Source organism: Buteo buteo, chromosome 9 (genome assembly GCF_964188355.1).
Source record: "Buteo buteo chromosome 9, bButBut1.hap1.1, whole genome shotgun sequence".
Lineage (NCBI taxonomy): Eukaryota > Metazoa > Chordata > Aves > Accipitriformes > Accipitridae > Buteo > Buteo buteo.
The window spans coordinates 3,174,312-3,197,731 of record NC_134179.1 but is presented as its reverse complement, the minus strand read 5'-3'; the positions used below and the strand labels follow the sequence as shown (position 1 = coordinate 3,197,731).

Sequence of the window (23,420 nt, the reverse complement as noted above, 5' to 3'; positions counted from 1 at the left end):
CGAAAGAAGAAATATGGTTCATCTCCACTTCATGCTCCACAGCCACTAACATACTCCAGGGAAGGAAAGCTCTCTCTAGTCTTACTTTATATGTTGTAACAGCTATCCTGGTCCTCCACAATAAATAAAGCAACGAAGCAAAGGAAAAATGCTTTCACTAAACTGAAAGTCACCACAGCTGAGCTACTACAAATAACTCCAAATGAAAGGTCCCAATTCTGCAGCATTTATCCATCCAAGCACTACCCCTAAAAGCATTTAAAAGCATTAAAATGTACCTGAGCACAGGAAGGCTATAACTGGGGCACTTTTTTGAATGGAAAAACGTACAGTAATTGACGAAGACACAACATTAATCCAAAGATGTCAGAGGTACGGTGGCAATATGACAGAAATGCATGTTTTTGCTATGTTCTTCATATTACCACTTTCCATTGATTCATTTAGTGGATGCAAATGAGTTTCCTAAGTATTTTCATACAGGATATTTGTGTCACTTTAACACACTTCAGTTAGATTTTTCAGAGGTGCTTTCGATATCTGGACACATTTAAAATGAAAAAGCAATTGCATCTGGTTTATGTACCTAGGTCCGACAATCTCAGCTTAAACAAAAATATCCGCTTATTATACTACAGCAGCTGTACCAAAGAAGTAAAAAATAAAAATAAATAGCCCCTTCTCCAACTCTGCATTTCCCATTTGACCATCTTAAAGAATTAATTTCTGTGCTATTCAGGGTCTGATCAGCAGAGCGCAGCACTGGCACATTTAATAACCACCTGGAGTGTACGCAAAGCTGCAAACCAAGGACAAGCTCCTGTTCTCATACCCAAGAGGCCTGTGTACCCATCTATATTTGCAGAAGCTGGCTATGCACCCTCACTCAGAAAGGAGCAAGGCATCAGATAAATTATACCTTTGCGAGTGCAAGGGTCTAGCATACTCTGATTACAGCAGCCCAAGCCACTGTGTGCAAAGAAACAGCTTTGAGATCCAACAGAAAGGCACCAAGATGTTTTTCAGAATGAGAAACAGTTGAACCTTATGAATTTCATTAAAGTTTTTTTTTTTTAAATTGAAGTCATCATTTAGCTCCTTACCTTGTGCAAATATTTTGATCCCTGTTGCAAATATAAAAGAAACATCCTTTCTGATGTGCCAAAGGATAGCTGTAGGACTGACTTCTGTGCAGGCACAGCTCAAGGCCAGAATGGCTGGAGTAATTAGAGGTAATACCGACTTTTTAATTTAGCTCTCAGTTCAGGGATTGTGGAATGTGGTGAAGCAGTTACCCAGGCAGAGATTCTTTTAAAATCTCACGGTAAATGAGAAATGTGATAGAGGAAAGCCAATGAAAAAATGACAAGTGCTTCCAAGTTGGGAAACTGAATACTGGCTATGCACATTCTTAATCCCATTTCTAAGAAATCTGCATTCAATAAAGAAGATACTTTAATGTGTATCATTTTTTGAGTTTAGAACTTTCAATTCCATTTTCCACACTCCCTGTTAATGCTGAATTGTTCTAGCCAGTACTTATTGCATGGCATGGTTAACAGTGAATTCTTCTCTTTCAAAAGACCACACAGGATGTATTTTTTCTACTCCCAGCTTCTCCCCTCCAAAGGAGGGGGGGATAAGAAAAATAAAAAAAACAAAACAACTTTTAAGCATTGCCGTGAGCTGGCAAATTAAGGGAAACCTCTCATTCCTGAGACTTTGCATTACAGAGGAGTTAGTCCAGGGCACCTATTTACTATAGTTTAAAGGATCAGCCTGGAATGAAGAAAGAACAAATTCTTAACCATTCATCTACTGTGCTTTCAAATAAAGTTCGCTAGCTCACAGATACGTGGATAAAACCATCTCCAGCTCATATGTAAAACAACTAATTTGGTAAGTGCAATCCGAGACACAGAGTAAGCAGCTTGGCAGCTGTATGAACCTACTTTGGCAGTATTATTGTCACTGTGACCAAAATTCACCTCTGTAAAGCAGGTTGATTTCTATGTCATGACAAGATTTCCTAAGTAAGGCTTAAAGAGATGCATGGACTCGCACTGATTCTCTGCAGATTAATCAAATGCACCCAAAGGACAGTGGTTATTTCCAGCAAAACAGACCCACGTTTGTATTTTCTTTCATAGCTATCATTTGTTTTAGAGACAAAACCGGATGCACCAAGCAAAAATGAATGGTTAACTACTGAGGACAACATTAGCATGATAACTACCTGACAGCTTTAAGTGTGGATTTGACATTGCTATAGTGAAGCAGCAGTGAGAAGGCCTTATTACCATTCACAAAGATCTCAGCCCAGGGAGCTGCAGTGGTACAGTACATAGCCTCACATAATGGCATACTGGCTAAGGAATGTACTTTCTTTAAGAACAAAAATCCCACATACAATATGCGTGGGAAAGGCAGCCAGGGTTAGAGTCCTTCTTCTGTACAGCCTACAAAATAAATTTTAGAAAAAAGCCACAGAAAATAGAACATCCAATGAGCACAGTACTTCGATTCCAGTTCCTTGTTGGCTAAAAAAAAAGGACCCCCAAAATCCCAGACCCTGTTGGATGCACAATTTCTACAGTCTATTGTTCCACAGAGGGAGGAGGGGATCCTAATCATGGCTTACTTATAAAAGGACAAGTGGAGCTTTGGGTTGTTAAGGTAGAAAGCAATTCCTCATCACACAAAAAAACTACAGAGATTAATTCAGCCTGAAACTAGCAAAGACCACTCTGGTAAGTCCCCTGGCCATATTCAGTGATTATGCAAATAACTATCTTATGTTATGTTAAAGGTATAAATAGGCTTAGAAACTGAATAATTTTCCCAATGCAGTAGAAGGAAGATTGGGAAGGTGGAAAAAACAGCAGCCTGACATTTAACCCTAATATCTGAGTCAGTAGAGTTAACATGAATTTATATTTATGCATGTAAAGCCAACCTGGACTCAGCTTTTTGTTTATAAAAAGAGCTTGTTTCCAACAGCATAAAATACAAAACTGGTATATGATACACTCATTTTCCAAACCCTTATAATAACACAGCAATGCGAAGAATGCGTCTACTTGTAACATGCAATTTATACCGTAAGCTGTCCATAAACTTCTGAACAACAGAACGCGAGTCAGTTCATTAACTTTGTTCGAGTGTTACCCAGGAAAGCTTGGCCTGTGATCACACACCCTGTTCCCATCTGAGCCACTGAAGGAGACTCCAGCTGTGGGTCACGGTAACTGGGCAGGAATCCTTAAATCTGCCTTCCTGACCGACTGTTCAAAAACCCTGCTCAGCCTCAACGCGCCAGTTCTCTGAGCCAGGTTAGGAAAGATGACGATGCTGGCAAATCTGAGGTGACATTGCTCTCCAGAAATGACCTGACATCACTCAAGTGAGGTCAGAACAGGACACCTGATGTGTGCTGCAAGAGCTGCAGAAAGGTCATCCCACGCTACTGGTCAGCAAAACTGGGAAGGTGAATGACGATCTCTTCCTCGCATCACCAAGAACATGAACTCTGCAGAAACTGATGGTGAGAATCATCATCCTCCAAGGATGTTTTCTTGCATTCATAAAATTATCAGCTAAAACAAAGGGATTTTTTTTCCCTAAAGGTCAGTATTTAAGGAAAAATCAGAGACTGAGACACAAAACCAAAACCACATGCACAGAGGAAAAGAAAAACCAAAACAAATTAAGAAGATATTCCTACCCATGCGTGCAACTGAAACACACCAGACTAAGAAACCAAGAGCAGTCAGGTAGCCACATACAAATCCAGGGAAAAAAACGTTCTGCCACAAAGCAGAACCAACAGTTAAAATTTTGGATTCTGCAACCAGACCAAAGAGCAACTTTAGATGTTTTCAAGCTGAAAATATTTGCTTGCAATACAAGCCACAGAGCAAATCAAGAACACACAGACCCTAAAACTTCTTTTACGCTCAGGAGCACTGTTGGCCTGATGGCAGAGCTTCAAGATAGCCTGGCTTGAAGAGGTAAAGCCAATTTTCTAAACTCCCACCGCAATCCTTCAGCCCCAGGCTACTCTCTCCTATTTCCTCTCATTGCAGCTGCAACTGTTTTAGTAGCTACAGTGTAAGTCCCTGAAACAATCCAGATTAAAAAAGGAAGAGGAAAGCTGAATTTCTTTTGGGGGATTATTTTTAAATGAGATTAGCTCAGTGATTCACTTCCCAACTCTTCATCCCAGAAACTCTCTCACCATAACTGTCCTGAGACAGTGCTCTGTAGCATGGGAAGTGGGAAGGAGTAATCAAAGACAGAAGCTTGTTAAAGTAGATTTCTGCAACAGAGAAGCCTAGTGTACTTTGAATCCACAGAAGACCATGTCCAGTCCCACATGGATAACATGGAGTCGATAAACTTGCTGATGGTATAGAGAACAGCAGTGATTTTTCAGTCTGCAACTGTGCAAAGCAACTCTGATGTCTACTTATAGGAGGTCACACATCCTCACATAATTAGGTCACAGTCACAATCCTATGGATCCTGCGCTAGCTGAGTAAAATTAACTAAATGGGACATACTACGTTCTAGGGTGAGAAACAATTTAAAGCCTTACTCGATGGAAAAAGCACTTGTAGCAAGCCCCCACAGCACCCATCACAAATTTTCATGGAACAACCCTAAAGCAAAGATGAAGTGTTAAGGCTACCACTGTGAAAACACTGGGTTTTGCAGTCAGAATCATCTGTGCCCTAGCAACCATGGTATTTGGTCAAATACCAACAAATATCATGCAGACCTACACTGACACAGCAATGACCAATATAAATGTAGCAAGGCAGAACTGTATGGAATGATTTAAATTAAAATATCAGGCTAAAGATCACCAACATTTTCAGGAAATAATCCATCACCTTATAAATAAGAAGGCTGAATCATGGCAAAAAAAATCATGCCTACAACCTTCAGCAAGACAATATATACTCTGACATGTTTTGTTTGTCTCGTGGGGTTAACTTGGGGGTGGGGAACGGAAGGGGATAGATGAGCAAACTATTGACAGCCCTCCAAAAACTGTTCCTTTTTTTTTTTTGTGTTATGGTAATTAAGAAGCAATGAACACTGATTTAAACACAGCCCCCCCCCCAAAAAAAAAAAAAACAAAAAACAAAAAACCCAAACCAACAACAACCACTTATAAATAAGAGACTCCTTTCCTTTCCTGGATGTTCCATCTTATTTTCAAGCAGCTGGGACTAGGGAAAAGTGATTGACAGATAAATAAACTATAAGTTTTATCTCCCAAATAAGTACATTTCAAACAAACATGGCATTTCTTATATTACAACAATAAAATGTGTAAAAAGAGATCATTGTTGGAATAGGGTGGAAGGAAAAGAGGCGGAGGGTCATGACAGCGTAATCCTGTCTTCAGAGCTCCTCTCATACTGCCTCTCAGAACTTAAAATAGTGAATAACCTGGACTAATTACAACAGCATTACCAGCACCAACCATCAGAACAGCATCACCAAGCTGTCACCAACAGGCAGCTTGTCTGAGCAATGGGTGATAATTATAGAAGACACCGGGACATGAAATTGAACCTAAAATTCTATAACCTAAAACCCAAGAAATTCAGACTGGTCATTCAGAGACTAAGCAATTGCCGCACAGCTGCTACTGATACCACGTACACCACTGAGCCCAGTGGTTTACTCACAGTATGGTAAACAGAGGCACTCAGGCTCCCTAATGCCTCAGTAAACCCAGGCTTAAGTGCCTAATGTACATTAAAGCATGTTTATGCCTACCTACACTTATGTAATTTGGCAGAGGGCTACTGGGAGCATTCAAAAAATTAGCCATTATACTCCAGTGCCATCTTTATCTTTTTAATTGCCGTTATCCCCTACGACCATAAAAGAAGAAATACTAGTGGTGGCGTGTAAATACATGACCCGAACATTTCACTTAGCAAGACACTGAATTTACTAATGTGCATCAGATTCACTTTGAAATAGATACATATGCAAAATCAGGGTGCATTAAAACTGGCGATCATGGTGAACAACAAACTTTACTCATCCAGCCTTAGGAAATTCTGAGTCATTCCTTCTTTGCTAAGTGTTGCATACACAAAGATTTTAAAACAGAAGTATAGAAAATGTATTTTTTTTTCTCCTGGATCAACACTGTACTGCAAGACTGCATACACTGTAAAGACAGTAAATGTAAACAGAAGCAATTGCTTCTATAGCACCGCCAATGAAAATTAAGTGATTGCTATAAATTAATACTTACTGCCAAAAATACAGTATCTATTCTGGATTAATTGAACTCATTTAATTGGCAAACCCAAATGGAAGCCAATGTGCCAATTAAGTGATTGTCCCAATTTTCAAAGATTCTCAGGGACAAGCTTCATGCTGGGAGTTAGCCTGTGAAATAAAAATGACTCTCTAACCAAGAGGCAGAGGGAGTGAAAGAACCATACACAACAATATAATACCTCGCCAAAAGCTTAACGAGGGAAAAAATACTTGATTCATGCAGCAATAACAAGGAAAACAAGTTGTGTGAATTGAAAATGAAATATAGGTTACTGGTACAATGCCAGACCAGAACTGTTTTGACCAAAATATTATTACAGCCCAATGACTGCTTGGTGTGCTGCATGGAACATTTGTCTCATATCAACGCCTATATAGTCCACGCTATCTGAAATCCCATTTCTATCCCATCGTTATCTTTGTTACAAATGGTGCCCTGTGACCTATCTGCTATGCAGCCTAAGCTGCGGTGATTCACATAAAAATGCTGCCAAGGGCTGGATAGAGAAGACATACTACAGTTTCTGCAAGATTAACAGAAGACTTACTAACCCAGGCAAGTCAAAAGTCTGAGAGCTTTCACCAGCACTAAAATAAGCTTCAAACTTTCAGGTAACATCTTCCATAGCGTTTAAGAAATGCAATGACTCTTAAGACTTAGAGCCAGAAGCCAACTGCTGGAGCATCTAGGTGAAGAAATACCTGAAGTCCATTTCCACTGAACTATCCAAGTTGTTCAAAAAACAACAGAAAAAACCCAGAATTTCAGCTTCCTATCTACTAAAACTTTCCCTTGCACCTGAGAGCTTAAAACTTTGGACTTTTACAAAGAACCTGCAGGTAGGCATTCACAGTTCAAAAGCACTCTTTTTCCCAAAGAAGTCTAAGGCATACAACTCACCTGAAAACAGGATCAGTCTAACAAAACTGTCTGCACAGTTGCTTAAGAGCTCATAACCAGATACTCAGCTGTAAAATTCTGATGTTGGTTCATACGTATACAAAGCATGAAGAGCTGTAAGCCACAGGAATAAAAAATCCAAAATGTCAATTTTTACATGTTAAAAGGTATTATATGTATGTATCAGTTGCTGAAATGAGATCATTTCAGTAAACCACCTTTTTGGAAATCACCATAGCTGACAGGGCCAAGCAAGTGGATTTACCACACTCCCTTGTTCTTCGGATTTTGCCACAGTTCCTGGAAGTATTCATGTTAGCTGGGGACAGCACTAACGTACTCAGAAACATGCCTGATGTTTTTTGAATTAAAAACCAACCAACCAGACAAAAATAACTCAAAAAGAAACCATACGTACTCTGATTTTTTGCATCTGTTCTTGCAGAAGCTACAATTAAGATCTGGGGCAGCACTGGGCAAAGTGCTGTACAAAGAATGAGAAACAAAACCCTGCACGAAGGAGAGTGAAATCTTTCTTTAAACCTTTACAATTCACTAATCTCTACACACTTTTATAAGTCGCATTTAAAAATAGTTTTCTCCTCACTCATGTCCCAGATTTAACAGTGATATATTGAGGTCTCATTAAAAAGCCTTTATTACCTTCGCAAGCCATGGTACCTTACCTTATCTAGTATCAAATGCTGAAAATACTACAGATCTCAGAATCCATCTGACCTGATATAAGAACTAAGATTATTCCAGGGACTTCATAGGACAGGGTCTAACCCCTGTGCCTTTCTAAAACATTTGGGCCTGTATTTTTCTTAAGACGACTTCACCAGCATAAGCCAAAAAGGATGATGTGTACCAACTGCCAACTACTTGCCCCCTTGTTCGCTTACACATTTTTCCCAAATTCAAGGATTCATAATGGTTTCCCATCGGTAATTTAGAAGTTCCTGCATCACACCTTTTCTAGGCAACCTGGTTATAAACTAGTAACACTTGGGGATACTACAGCTATCATCTCAATAACCTCATTATGAACAATCGTACTTCTAGATCCCAAAAGCTACGGTTCAGAGGTGCACCAGCGTGGGAAAGGCTGATCTCCTCAAGGTGAGGAACTCTTGGTCACATCCAGCCGTGATCTACTCACGAATGAACCCCCGCAGACATTCACTGTAGGATGTGATCAGGTGTCAGGATGATCACCTGTATTCTTGTGCTCACGGCACTACGGAAAAAAATCTTACAGTAAATAAACCTACCACAGCTTTAGGGACTCATTTTGAAAGCTTCCAAAGCTGAAAGAAGTGGCAGACACTGCAGAAAAAACAACCTTTTCAGAAACACATATATACACGCACACAAAAGAAATCCTATTTCTAGCTTTGGAGTGAGTATATTCACCTTCTCTCTAGTGCCTGTCAGGTTAATGCAGCTTCAGGTGGCATCTTTCTGTGACAGTACAATTTCAACAGGGTGCTGAAATAAAGATTTTTATATTTATCTCACTGTTTTAATCCTGTTTCCCCACAAAACGTAGACAAACGGAAGAAAAAGGCAATGGGGACAGAGCGTGCATCCGTGTCTGTAAGCACACAAGCCTGCTGGAGGAGAGGCTGTTAGCACGCTGCTTTTAAAGCACTGCAACTTACTGAACTCATGAAGAGGCGCTGAGAGGAAGTCAGATGGTCAATAACATAAGGTAAACGTAATATTAAGTACAAATATCAAATTATGCTAAAGTTAATGACAGGCTGAGGACAGCTGTTTTGTAGGCTTGTATGAGAAATATTATATAAAGGGTGTCTTTCACAACTTCATTTCTTGTAACACAGAAATAAAGCACTCTTCTGGACCTTCCAAGGAAAAGATACTCCTTTCCTTTAAAATAACATTACTATCTCAGAGAAATGTTAGAAAATCCATATGCTGCAATATTACTTGGCTCAAATACAGCTTTTCATCCCTAGAACTCACAAGTGTTCTACAAAGAAAGTCAATATCATCAACTGCATTTTCCAAACTGGAGCAGAGAAAGAAAAAAACAGCATGTGTGAAGGTTACCCAGCAGGCCAGCAGCACAGTGGGAATAGGAGGTTGAGGCAGTGAGAAAAATGGTATATCTAGTATGACCAAATTCTAAAAATACACAAGTCAGGAGGGGAATACAAAATATTAGCAGCCCTTGAGGACTACTCGGGCAGCTGTCTTATTGTCTAACTCCTGTAGTCTGTCATCTAGTGTTGCATCTCATTCAGCCCAGTTCTCAAAATCCACAGCACAGGGTTTCATGACGACCATGAAGTTTCAAGAACCACCAGCAGTACCCAAACACACCAGGTCTCCAATACAAAAGCACTCACCTTTCTGCTAAACCACAAACAAGAAACAGTTTTAAAAAGTAGGTGAAAGTACAAATCATAAACATAAAAAAGACAATAGAAGTACTATCAAACAAAGGACTAAAGCTACTCGGGTGCCCAGAATAAACTGGCAATGACAGAAATATTAAAGTTTCTGCCCTACCTTACATTTACAGTATAGGAGGACACTCAACCTCCATACTTTTAGAAAAACCTTTATAGTTTATTTCTTGTTAAGAAAAAGCTCTGGAAACAAAGCACTTACATAAATTAATAATAAGCACTTCAAAATATATTGTGGATAAAGGGGGGAGGGAAAGTAGGGGTGATTTGTGTATGTTCATCTAGCTGTGAATGCATAAATCGCCTTTTCCCAAGGACGAAAACATGTACACAGGCAAAGTTCAAGAGACAAATGAATAAGCATCACCGGTCTGTCGACGGTGTCAGAATTTCCCAAGCTCTCCATAGTGTTGCTAGTCTCAGCAGTTGCTCACCTGGCAGAATGTGAAATTCATTTAAAGTGACAAAGCCTTGCACCCAAGTTGGGTCTCCAGCTGTCTGCCATGGGAAGCAATGGAGAGTAGAAAACACCACAGCTATGTCCAACTTCTCCGAGCCCCTGCAGCCTCCATTCCCCAGAGGCTGAAACAGCAAGCAACAACAAAACCTGAAGTCTGCAACTTAAACAACTACTAATCGAAAATTAAATGTATTATGCCACTAGGAGAAACTCACATACCATGTAAGGAGCATGCTCTGGGAAATGGCTAAACCAGAGGCAGCTAAAAATGCAAAATGAAGGAAAAGCACAAGGAAAAAAATCTCAGGCTTAAAATGATCAGAAAAAAGACAGAATATAGTAGATGCACTGGTTAAACTGAGAATAGAAAGTGATAGTGTTGAACACTGTCCTGTAAATATTTACATCTTGTAAATACTACCTTCTGACTGGACATAAGGCAGAGGTTGAAAGTGGAAATTTGATTCACTCAACACAGTAAACATCAGCAAGTGAGGTTTTTCTACCCACCTACAACATATTCAGAGGACCACGAGGTCAAAACAACACTGTAAGCACAAATCTAAGCCATCATAAATAAAGGTTCAGTAGCTTTACATGTAGCTTTGTGCTTCATCATACCAAATCATTGTGCAGCAAATCTTAGATGTTTATCGTCCTCTAAATCTCTTTTTTATAGCCACCTGGACTGTTCAGTTTTTATATTGCTGGCATAGAGCTGTACAAGAAGACATGTTCTAAAAAGTAAATTACTAATTAGCACAGTGAGAGGAACATTATGCATATGTGTAGGTTGCAGTATAGATCTGAACACTAAGCCATGTCCATGAGAGCAACAGCCTGGATGAGAACAGGGAAAGCATGGAGTCAGAACAGGTGAACCTTTCCTTCATTGTAAATCAACAATGTTAAAAAACAATAACAAATGAGGTATGCCAGCTAACTTGTGTTACAGGTGGAGACACTGAATTACAGACTCACATTCCTGAGACACACCTTGAGGTTACAGACAGCAGGGTGTCAAACAGTGATTTACACAAGACTCCTGGCTCTAGGGTGTTAAGAAGCACCATGCGCTGAGGCTGGGAGCAGGCACTGCTGGCTCAATAACGCTGATTAGAACAGACAGTGCTCTCAAACAGGTGGCACCAGCGTGAACTGCTGGCCAAGGTGGAGAGAAGGAAAAAATATCCGCGTATGCAAAAAAACCCATAAGTAGGAACTGACAATTGCAAAAAGTCAAAATTAACAGTGGATAAGCAAGGAATCAAGCAGAGTGACAAGCACAGAAAATACCAGCAGACAAAAATGCTGGTGAACCCTATGTTTTGGGTTGTTTGTTTTGGCCTGAAAATAAAGTTTGGAACAAAATATTATCATTGTATTCTATGGGGTTTGATGATGCTTTTAAAAGAGTAAGACATAGTACTTTGTTCCCCTGTTTGAAATTAAAATAAATACCTGGCTCATAGGGATTTTACTACCTATAAATTTTCTGAACATTGTATAAAGAACAGCTAATCCAAAATCTATTTCACATGACCCAGCCAGATATTAATGGTGCTTTAAACCTCACATAATCCACTGGGATGAACACCCCTCAGCCCCATACTTCAGATGAATCTGACTGTCCTGCAGTACAGCTAAATCTAGCCCATCTCTCATGCTGCTGCTGCACTGCTGGCAGTCCAGAAGCAGAGAACATATGGCTTTTCTAGGCTGAAGCCCTGCCACTGCCACATGATCCAATGAGAGGGAAAAATTGTCACTGGTGCCACATCACAGTAAGTAATCTTAGCCATGCTGCTGCACTGCCCACCCCTCAAGAGCACCACTGCTGCCCTGGAACATTCAGACCCTGCCCCTATCCAAGGTCGGTCGCAGAAGGGAATTTCCCCTTCAGCTTCGTATGCCAATGAGGCAATTTAGAAAATCTGAAAATAACAAGCAAGATACAACTTCCAGACACTCCTAGACTGAAACAAGGCAGGTCAAGCTTCTGTGAGGTAAGGTAACTTCACAAAACCACCTAATCCGATTGCCCTATTTGGCTGCTATTAAAATAACATCTGACATTCCAAACTCAGCAAATGCTAGAGGGAGTTGGGAAAGTGGAACTGCAGGTACTTTACTCAATCATTTAAAAAGAAAACAATTATATCAAGGTAATACAGTTGTCTGTGGCCCACTGCCCACTTGTAGTGCCTTCTGCAAGCATGAGAACAGCACCTTTGTGGTTGCTTTTTTGGAATTCTGTTCCCTCTGACGGTAGGTTAGCTTTCGGGATGAGGTTTTATTTCTGTAGACTTAGCCAGCATTTTGCTAAAATCTTATTTCTCCATAATGCTGCACGCTTCAAAGAGCATGTTTTTACAAGAAGTTCCCTTCGTGCTCTAAAGTCTTGCTGAAAAAAAGGTTAATGCAGACTGAAAATCGTTGTGACATTATGGACCTTTTAATTTGTTACTAGACCTGCTTTGGGGCACATATTAATAGGGCAGAAGCGTTATGCATGCTCCTTCTCTCTCTCCTTGACAAACTGCCAGAGGAAGGAAAGTATTTTGGTCTTCTTGAGAGTACTATGCAATCCATTTAAAAATCTGAAAGTCAATGAATATAAATCAATCAATGCATAACTAGAATATAAGAGCATTTTGGTTCAGAACCAAAACCAATGCATATAAAAAATGCAACAAGGTGTTTTACCATAGCGCTAAGAGTCTCCTCCCAGTCTGGCCTCTCTCTGGGATGGATGCTTCTCTGAAGCTCTGGTACAAAGTCATCTTCTTCTGTATGTACAGAGGACTTCATCATTCTGGAAAGGAGGACAGACAGGTTTGATACTCAGTGACAATTTCTAGGTAATCTTACATACAGTCTGTTATGGTGCTCAGTTATGTGGTTCATATGACAGTATAAATGCTTTTATAAATCCAGAAATCTTACAGACTTCTAAGTTTCTCTCACTTCCTCATTATATAAGCAGGACAAGAGTATAAATCTGGTGGAGAGAAATATGCACTTCCTAACCAATCAATGGATAATTTTGTTTAATCACTGCACAATTTGCAAGTCTTAAAACACAGAAAAACGCAGAGGGGTAATTTTCAGTCTGTTTCAAAAAAATTGCTTCTATCACCCAAGTAAACAATATTAGCCTTAAGAGAAGAAATACATACATTTGATTCCTCAGTTGTCACTGCATGTTTTGCCTAAAATTGAGATAGCATTTTCCATATCTTAGCATGAATTCACATCCCAAGGCCTGAGCCATCAGCTCTCCTAGTTCTTACTGATCCCATCTGAAGGGTGAGCACCTTCAACCGCCCCAACTCTGCAGGGATGTGCTCAAATCAGTCTCATTTTGTCAAGGTAAACTTTTCTTCAGATAAAGAGCCATCTTTCAAAAACCCTATGAAGTATATTTCAAGCCTGCAGAGAGATCAGAGGCTCAAAGTCAAAATTTAAAAAGTATTCCTAAAAGCTTCTCAGCCTGTCCTTCTGACAATTCTGCTGTTACAGCTAGAGAGCTGTTATATATTGCACTTGCAGGCCATATAAATGTGCCTTTGTGGAGCTTATGGCGCAGACCTGAAGTACCAAAGGCCTGTTGAAAGTCTGGTATTATCCCTTCTGGTTTCATTAAATATGAGATTCAGGCAGGCTTTTATTTCATTAATAGATCACCATTTATTTACTTAGGATAACCACTTGGATAATCAACAGTGCACACACGTGGACAGAAAAGCAGGGATGGTTTCGCTAAATGTTAACTATGCTGATTTATGTACTGTTTGACTACAACAAGCATGGTGAAAGCCATTTAAAAAAAAAACTCTTTTGCTTCAGATCCAAGATTTGAAGTTCTGAAACCCCGACGTGCTGTTTGACACGACGACATAAGTGGCTGGGCCAAAGCATTTAACTCTCTTTTGTACTCTACATGAGGGTTAAGAATGAAGTAATTAACACTCACAGTAATAGCATGGCTGGGTTACAAAATTATATCCCATATAATTTTATACCTAGCTTTGTGATCACATTTCTGCTCTAATAAAAAACACATCCCAGAGAACATGGGCCTCAAAACCAGAAGTCATAATGCCGCAGGCTAATGCTACTGACTGGTTTCATGTGCCATTCCCACTGCAAACATCACCAACTGGAAGTAGGCTGTCCCTAATGAGGCAAGAAAAAATACACCTACGTGGTGAAAGCTGTATATATCTGAAAAAAAGGACATGAAAATACCATGATTTAGAATGTAGAGGTGCAATGCCAGCTTAGATGGAAGACTCGCACCTTTGCAACGTGTATTCAAAAGAATTTGATTTTTGTAAACCTGAAAATTTCTTGCTCAGAGAGGTGGCTCTTTCATTTCTCCTTCTTTGCATATCAAGAGTGAGAAGATTTGGCCTGTTTCTCACAACCCCAGCTCCACCACATGCGAAGTTTGCCACTTATTTTAACTGAAAGTAAAAGCTGAAACCTGCTGGTTGCAGAGAAAACCAGAACATACAACTCAAAAACAAGAGATAAACTAAAAAAACCAAACACACCCCCCCCCAAAAAACCTGTATTTTTTTTTAAATCAATCTCATGATTTTGAAAAATGCTCAATAAAGCTTTCCTCAGGATTTCTAGATGTACAAAAAGATTCTAAACAAATCATCCCACAGCAGCTTTAGTCTAATGCCATTGGGCAGCATTTATTCTAATTCCATCGGGCAATGGAATGAAAGGAAGGGTAACATGAGCAAGGCCCACCTTTCTACACCACGGTTAAAACAAACAGCTTATCAAAATGCACACGTTCTCACTTTAAAGACTTGAAAATAATGAGATTGAGTTTACATCTTTATCAGCACTTTGGATTACAAATGAATTTACTACACAACTTCTCAGGCTTATCGCAATTCCTCCTGGATTTCTCATTAGATATGTGGTTTCCTTTCGAGAAGCAAATTTTCTGAATGTCTAAAAAGTTGCCAGTAACACAGGGCTGCCCGGGGACACAACTCCTCCTGCCATAGGTGAGCAATATTCACAAGATTTGACTATGCTCTCTTCCCAACTACTGACCTGCATTCACACAAAGTCCCTGACAGGCCATTTAGGTTCAATGGAAGACAGGAATTACTTTCTAGAAAATTTACCACACAGAACCTACAAAACAGGAGAGGGCAAAGATCGGTGATTGAGATTATAAAATGGATGTACACAAACACGCTGTACGTATTACACAAACTCTATGCTTAGCCTGGTTACAGTGAACATGAGTTCAGTTATTCCTGGGAAGATGCTTCAAATACCAGCGTTGCCTGTGGTAAGACTGAGTGCAGAGAAGAATAAGTTCTATTTTAAAATAACCTTGGGAATCAGGCCCACGTTCAGGGTCTCTAGCCTCATAGTGGACAAACATGGATGTCATAGTACCCAGTCCTTTTTACTAGACTCCAATCTATTTACTCGCGTGATTTGTTTAATCTGATTACGCCTATAAAACTCCATGATAAACTCTTCCCAAATCCTTCCCACTGAGATCCTGAAAGACAGTCCTATTATTCTTCCTATTAAAGGTGTTCTGGACTTTCACTAGAAAGAAGAAAAGCTCTGAGTGTACAATTGCATATTTAAAACTGTCAGTTCTTTGAGCATTTGCCAGACTTCTTTAACAGAATATTCTACTACTGACGGAAATTAAATACTTTGCCACAGTACCACAAAAATATTGGAAATTATACCAAAGATTTCCTCTCTAGCACAATTATAAACACTTGATAACCATCTATGAACCCCTATTAATCTTTAGTAGAAACTATTTAATTCCATGCCATCTGAGACAAGATAGCAAGGAAGGCTGAAGATGCTACAGGTAATATTAGTCCCTTACATATTAAGTCTAGCGGTTTTTTCCTCCCTGCCCCGATCTGGATGAAGGAAAATAACCTTGTGAATTAGGAGCACTGAAACATGGGCAGGAGTAGGGCCAGAAAGGGGGAAGACGAGGAAGAAAAGCAGCTACTCGAGACACTCCTGTTGTTACGCTATTTCATCAGACTTCACAGGAACTCTGCGTCCTCAAGGATGACACGGAGGAAGAAACCGAAGCTCAGGGTCCCTGGGAAAGCCGTCAGGAAAAGACTCACAGGACTGGCATCCATTTACAACAACACTTCTAAGCAGTACTTCTTCGTACACCCTCAACTCATCTTCTGGACTTTCTGCAGGAACTCAGTGATTCATTTTCAAAGATGCAGCGCTGTATTTTGTTGGGATCCCCATCATGAGCCCCCAAATGAGAAACCGATGACAGTGTGACTGGGAAAGAGCCACGCTGGTTTCAGGCACTACGAGGATCATCGAAGAAAATGTCCTCTGGGCACGTAAAACCTTAGAGCCACACAGCTGGGGAAAGGAGATTTCCTAGCAGTCGGACACGGCAATTTTCCCTGGCCTCACCCCAAGACAAGCTTGGAATATTATATATAGGTATAAACATATGCACACATTTTTATATGCATGTGTATTATTTATATTTGACATTATTTTAATTTATAGAGCAAATAAATAGTACAACATACATATGTCTGATTCTCCACACATGTCAAGCTGTAACAAGACTAATTATCTTGTTTCTGCCGTGGATTCTTTTTCACAGGATGGGAAAATACCTAGAGTCCCCCTAGCACTTACACAAAACAGTGACACACATATTTTGCAAACATTAAAGGCCAAACAAATTAAAGAAGCTGCTCTGTTCTATAAAGCCTATTTGGTTATTTCATGGGAGTTGTAAATGACTGAAAATTCAACACAAAATTTAATACTAGCCATAAGAACAGAAATACAATTTTATTTAAAATGCCACTTCTTCAACTGCTTAGCAGCTCTGAATGCCCTTCAAATGAAATCTGACACCATTATATTAATAAAAGTTCTGGCTGTATAGAGGCCATTAAGCAATCTCTCTTCAGATGAATGAATCCTTCTTCATTGTAAATTGAGAACCAAATGTACTGGAACAAATGTTTACACAACATTTCACAAAAGGCACAGCCCACATTCACACCCATTCTTTAAAGTTCTCCAGTAGGTCAAGTTGATGCATTCCAAGTCAGAGCTTGTACATTTGTACATGATACAACTGTATCAAGAAAACATCTAATGCCCTCTTCCGTGTGCTCAAACCCAGTTTGTTGGTCCCATCATTTATGCTATTTCCATATCTGCTCATCAGGAGTTAAAACATTTCGGTGCTTTTCTCCTGACTGGGCTCCCCTATGGTCCTGCATGACTGAGCTTTAAGCCCTACCTGCACACACTAAGGAGTGTGTTGCAACGCCTCGCAAGGCAGAAAACGGGTGCTCCACAGGACGCGTAAATTAATATTCCGCTTGATGTCCATAAACTCTACAGTTATTGTTTGTTTATAATATTGTAAGTGTTAAATACCACTTCCACTAGACAGTAACTTTCCCTGTGGGTTTGAAGTAGCCCCGCATCCACAAATTTGACATGCTTCCACACTTCGGTTTGCATAAGAGAGAAAGAATCATAAAACATGGGTTTTCAGAAAGAGCTCCTTAAATTAAACAGGGGAGGAGTAAGGACAGAAACCTTTAAAATACTGTGGGATTCCTACAAAAATGTTTGTTCCCCTTATTTAGGTTCTTTGGCATGTACCACGTCCCACTGGTAGACCACAGCGGCAGGAGTAACAGAATTGTCATGGACTTCGATGTCATCTAGATGCTGATGAGACGCAGATTAATAGCTCTCCTCTGGGAGGATGTGAGGGTGTTGACAAATTACTTTCAGAGGTGCCTGATAGTTTGAAAGCCATGCACTAGCATGGAAGCATGAAGCATTCTGAATGTCAGACTCCTCATATCAGATAGTTAATTGTCTGCTTGACAGATACTCATTTTGAACAAGCTACATATTTTTTAAATTAAATGCCAAGTGTGATCTTTAGGTCGTGCTCCCCCATGGGGCCATCAGGCATTTCAGCTTTCCTTGCTGCTTCTCCCCCAAATGACTTTTCTTTCCGACCTCAATTTAGGAGGTGAGAGCCGATGATAACTGATTTATTAGTTTATTTATTATTTATATAGCACTGTTGTCCCTAGAGATTTCTCAACCAATGTAAAAGCACAACTCTGCCCTGCAGAACCAACGATTCAAGAGGATTTAGAGCTCCACAGAAAGTGATGTTTTCGGAGCTATAAATTCTATCCAAAAAGCCAAATTTAAATAAGGCTTGTGCTGACACAAGTCTATACTGAAAACCAATGAGCTTCAAACGCTATCTGATAAAAACTGGTATTTATGCCACTCAACTAATTTGCACAAAAGGCCAAAATAACACAGTCTTTACCAGGGCACTAAAAAGAAACTATGGATCAAGCTTTGCATTGCTTGCAAATGCAATGTGCAGAGAACTCTACATCCACTTGGCTCATCTTCCTCGCTCCTAGCAACCGTATTTGTCTTCAATAAGCACTCTTCAGTCTGACACAGTTAACAGATACTGCTCAAGAAAGAGGAGAACAGCAGAGACAGCAGATAGCAATCAAAACAGAATTGCGATGCAGTACTGCAAGTCCAAGAGTGAGCAGCATTAAGCAGTGCTGCTGGGCACCATCACAAGAATGAACAAGGTATTTTGTAGACAAATGAGCTTTGGGTTTACTTTAGGCTTCAGGACTTCACTACAGGTGAGCCACAGTGCAGAAACCTCAAACTAATGCTGAGCATATTAACCCTTCAAGGCATAACGTAAAAGCCTGGATGCAGCATCCCTGTCTCTCCCAATGTCATCAAGTAGAGAGTTTCCAGCATTCAGTCCCATAACTCTCAATCACAGCATGGAAAGGTAAGCCAACAGTGAATCGACAGAGAGATACCTTGAAAACTCTGCCTTAGAGGGTTTAAAAATAACTTGATCAAGATGAGGAGTCGCAATGCTACACAGAAAAACATACGTAAAGAACTGTGGATGTCACCATACCACAGCAGAATTAAGACAACTCCTCACATCATACAGGTTGCCCCTTATCACCACAAGGAAAGGTAGAGAAAACAGGAAACAAGAGCTGAGATTTGGCCCTAAGCTTATAAAAGCTTGGGCAAGAAGTTGGAATCAAGTGAGAAACACTGATATATCGTCACACCCCTAGCCCCCCCCCCCAAAAAGGGAAATGTCATGAGAGAGGTGGGAAAAAACCAAAATGCACATACTCTCCCCCAAACCAATTTTCCAAGTAAACTCTGTGTCCATGAAATTAAAACTAATGCAGTGGAAAGGAAGAAAATAATCATGCAATATGGAAAGCAGAGATAGCTTAAGAGCCCCAGGAAAAATGAAACAAGAGATGGGAACTGAAGGCTGACAGTGCTGACCTGAAAGAGGATTTAATTTCCCATGTTTTAAATCAGCTTTGTCAACACCTTACTGATTACATTATGTCCATCTGCATTATATAAAACAAGATTTCTGAAGTCAGTCTCAAGGATCATACAACATGAAGACAGAAGAGTCCTACAAGGTCAGCTTCAAGCATACCTCATAAATAAACAAATGCTAAATGGATTGCATTTAATCCTTGACCACAAAATGAAAACCTGGCATAACTAAATGGTTTACTGTGATTGATTCTACAAAGTTGAGAGCTGTAGTTTCTACATTTGATGGAAGTTCATAGTCGGGGAGCCAAAATTCAATCGTTCGGGAAGCTACTGCACTAGAAAAATTAATAGAGTAATAGTACATTACAATAAGAGAATATTTAAAAAATCATTTGAATGAAGTATCATTCAAATATCAGTAAGCACAAACCAAACTAAATTTCTCTGAATTACTCTATGCACTACCTGTGCTAATAGGGATGTATTTATTGCCTAGTTTTAGAAGTTTAGATCAGTGGTTTTCAACTTGTGGTCTGCGGATCTGTGAGCGTCTGAGAACTACTAGTATGGGTGAGCAGAAGTTGAAAAAGAAAAAAAAATTCATTGCTGCTATGCACCTATTTAGTAAACGTGCATTTCAAGGAATGTTGTGCTTTGCAGGCAAATATGTACATGTGCCCAAACAAAAAAGGCTGAAAATCACCAAGCTATGGGAATAGAGGTCTTAACAGGACCATCACTATTGCAAAGACAGATTAATTCAATTTTACTGATTTTGAGTGTTTTCAAAAACAAATCATGTAAATTACAGCTATAAAGATTGTTTTAAAATACTTTACAGTATCAGAATTTCTAGCTTTTCCAATTTTCAAATTCCAAATTCAGTCTGGTAAAACCATACCTGCACCCAGGGAAGCTGAGTGAAAGATCACCAAAGCACTATGACAGAGTCAAAGGACTAATTACTGTTATTCAACTCTAGAAGGCAAGTTACAAGGTCACAAAAAAACACTTCATGAGTATTTTTAGTTCTAGGGCTTCTATTCCCACAAAATATTTTTTTCAAGAAAAAAAATCACTTTCCTACTTGATGTGTCTCACCACCTGCTCTATTAGATTCTCAGCTGTCTGAAAAGAAAAAAAAAAAACTCTTTTTCTTTTGTTTTGCATTAACCTTTCATTTAAGAATATATGACATTAGAAAAACATTTTTGAAACGAAAACTAGGAAGTTTTAAATAAAGATCTTCTTAAAATCAGCAGTATTACTTGATTAAGTTTTAAAAATGCCAGAGCAGACATGTTAGCCCTTCCACTGTGAATATACCTCTACAGAGAGAAGCAGAGAAGGCCAATAGTACTGCAGATATTAATTAACATATTGGTTTCTTGCCCTGTTCCAACTCTCTCGACATGCTTTAATACAAGCTCCAATACAGTCAGACAGTTAAGCTATCTTTGCTCGAAGGTTTAACTGAGTTTTCAGATTTCAAAATACACATCTTGTTTATTAAGTTGCAATAATATTTAAACTCTATTTTCTGAGCTGCCAAAGAAAAGTTGCATGAACAAGGTCAGATCACCTGGAATTTAAAACCTGTGGGCAAAAGGGCAAGCCCAGGTAGGGCAGTTCCCATTTTAGCAAAACGGTACCTTCAGGTACAACAGGCAGCCTGTCTCGTCTCGGTAATGGTCTTTTTTCACCCCATCGACTTCTCAGTATCCCCGACACAGCGCACGCTCTACATCACCCAATCCCTTCTAACCCTCAGTTGCAAGAGCAAAGCCCCCCAAGCCCGCAGGTGAATATCCCAGTGCTTGAGGGCACTGCCTAGGTTCTCACTCAGACATACTTGGGCTGGCTGTCCGGGTGACCTGCCCTCCTTAGCCAGCCGTGGTAGTTCTACCAGCAGGACCTTGACACCACTCAGCAGGTTGCAAGTACCTTCAAGGTGTCAAACAGCTAACCACTGAAAGAGATGCTTTTCAAATCCATCAAGGGGTAAGGAGGGATGCTGGGATAGGAGAAGCCAACACCATAGTAGGAAACAAAACCTGTTCTTGTTTCTTTCCCTCAAAATACAGTTTTGTAGCTATACTGCAAGATCAACCCCAAAGCACCTTTGGTAAATCTTCTCTAAATTTGAAAGCAACAAATAGCAACTGGGGGTCAACAGACCTACCTTCTTTTTATTCCGCTCTTCTGCCACAGTTTTGGTAGCTTCACTTACTGCTTCTTGTCTCACACAGTTCTGTTTTATGTCTCAACTCAGTAACACCCACCTCAAACCACATAAGTAAGTACAGAGATATGTACTTCATGCTCTGGAAGGGATTGGAACATGCACCTAAGAGCTTTGTTGAACTGGCCTATAATAATTTGCATTCAGGTTTTGCATAACTGGAATTTCTTTAAACACTTCATGAAAAGAATAAGTTCTTGGAATATTCAGATTTTACAAGCTCCGAGACATGTTCTTAGTTATTAAAAGCTTTATAAAAATAATCACAGAATCCTCATGCTTTTGCATACATATATTACTGAACAAACCTGCTCTTTTATTTGGCAACACATAAAAGACATTGTTTTAGTAGGTGCTTGGCATTTTCTTTCAGAAGAACACAGTGACGGTCAATTAAAAAAAAAAAACAAAACCGAACCTCAGGAATAGGTTTCTCTTATCACTTTTGCTCAGTCTAAGAAAAGGAATTAGGAAATCACTGAACAATCAGAATCACTGAGCTCTGGCTTGGTTTTCTTTTGTTTGATTCAGGAACAAATATAAAAGTATTAAATAAAATTGCTAGGCAAAAAGGGTACTAACCTTTCATTTACAATTAATAAATCGCTAAAAGCAGCTCTAAAGTTTCAATATAGAAGAGAGATGGGAAAGGATGGCTGTTCCTGCCCTTCGTGTTCCACCAAGAAAGTCTAAAAGTGGGCACCATCAACAAAAAATTCTTGTGGGCCTGTGGCAGCAGGATGTCCTGCCTTTGTGTCTCTCTCCCTCCCACTGGCCATGGTCTGAATGATGTTACGCTCCAACCCCGGCACAACGGGCCTCAGACTCCTGCCACTCACTTTCCTCATCCAAATGACAGCGAGACAGGTACCCTCTCACCAAGCTCTTAGTGAAAACCTCTTCCCTGCACTAATGTTCCCCACACTTCCTTTGCAATCTCCTTTTTTTGTCTTGTTTGTTAGAATTACACTTTCTTCTGGACCTGCCCTTTCACCTCATGACTTCCCCACTGCCCAGCAAAAGCAGCTCCAATCTTCGCTGGAGTCTTCCAATATTATCGTAACACAAAGCAGTAATAAAACCCATCTGTTTACAGCTAATCCAAATGCAACAAAGATCAAAGTATACCCCAAAATTGTAAAGAATGACCTAAACCTAGATGCAAGGACATTCATCTGGGCTGGTCTCTTGTTTGTTTGTAGTTCAGCGCCAATGCAAAGCCATGGTAAATTTAATCTTTCCTCATAGACGCATATACTGGAAAAATGATGCTTTCAGCACATGGAATGATCAAGTACAATCAACTAATCAGTTACAATTAGCCTCGCATGCTGTTAAGTGACAACTGTTCATAACATGAAACAACATTTAAAACTTGCCCAGTCAGCTAGCTGCTTAGCAGGGAAATCCCTTCTCTAACTAAAATATTTATATGGAGCCAGTCACCTACCTAGAGCTACACACTTTCCACCTATCCAATACACTGCAAAAATGACTGTGTATGTACCGTTTTGCATAGCATGGTTACGGCGCGCTCTGTGGAAGAAGCCGGGGGGAGAAAAACCATCAAAAGTAAGACTTGCTAGTGAATACTCACAAGGAAAAGAATGGAAATTAATTCTGGGACACCAGAACCTAATTAATTGAACAAATAAT

The 23,420-nt window shown here is 39.8% G+C and overlaps 1 protein-coding gene across 7 annotated transcripts in view; it reads right to left on the bottom strand.

Annotated features, from left to right (window-relative positions):
* ARHGAP32 (Rho GTPase activating protein 32) overlaps positions 1-23,420 on the bottom strand; it is a 258,382-nt gene that overhangs the window by 145,405 nt on the left and 89,557 nt on the right. For all 7 annotated transcript variants that reach the window (XM_075034899.1, XM_075034902.1, XM_075034900.1 and 4 more), the window contains exon 2: positions 12,818-12,926. In XM_075034899.1, coding sequence (XP_074891000.1) covers positions 12,818-12,925 — 108 coding nt within the window. In that variant the 5' untranslated portion in view covers position 12,926. The remainder of the gene's footprint in view (positions 1-12,817; positions 12,927-23,420) is intronic.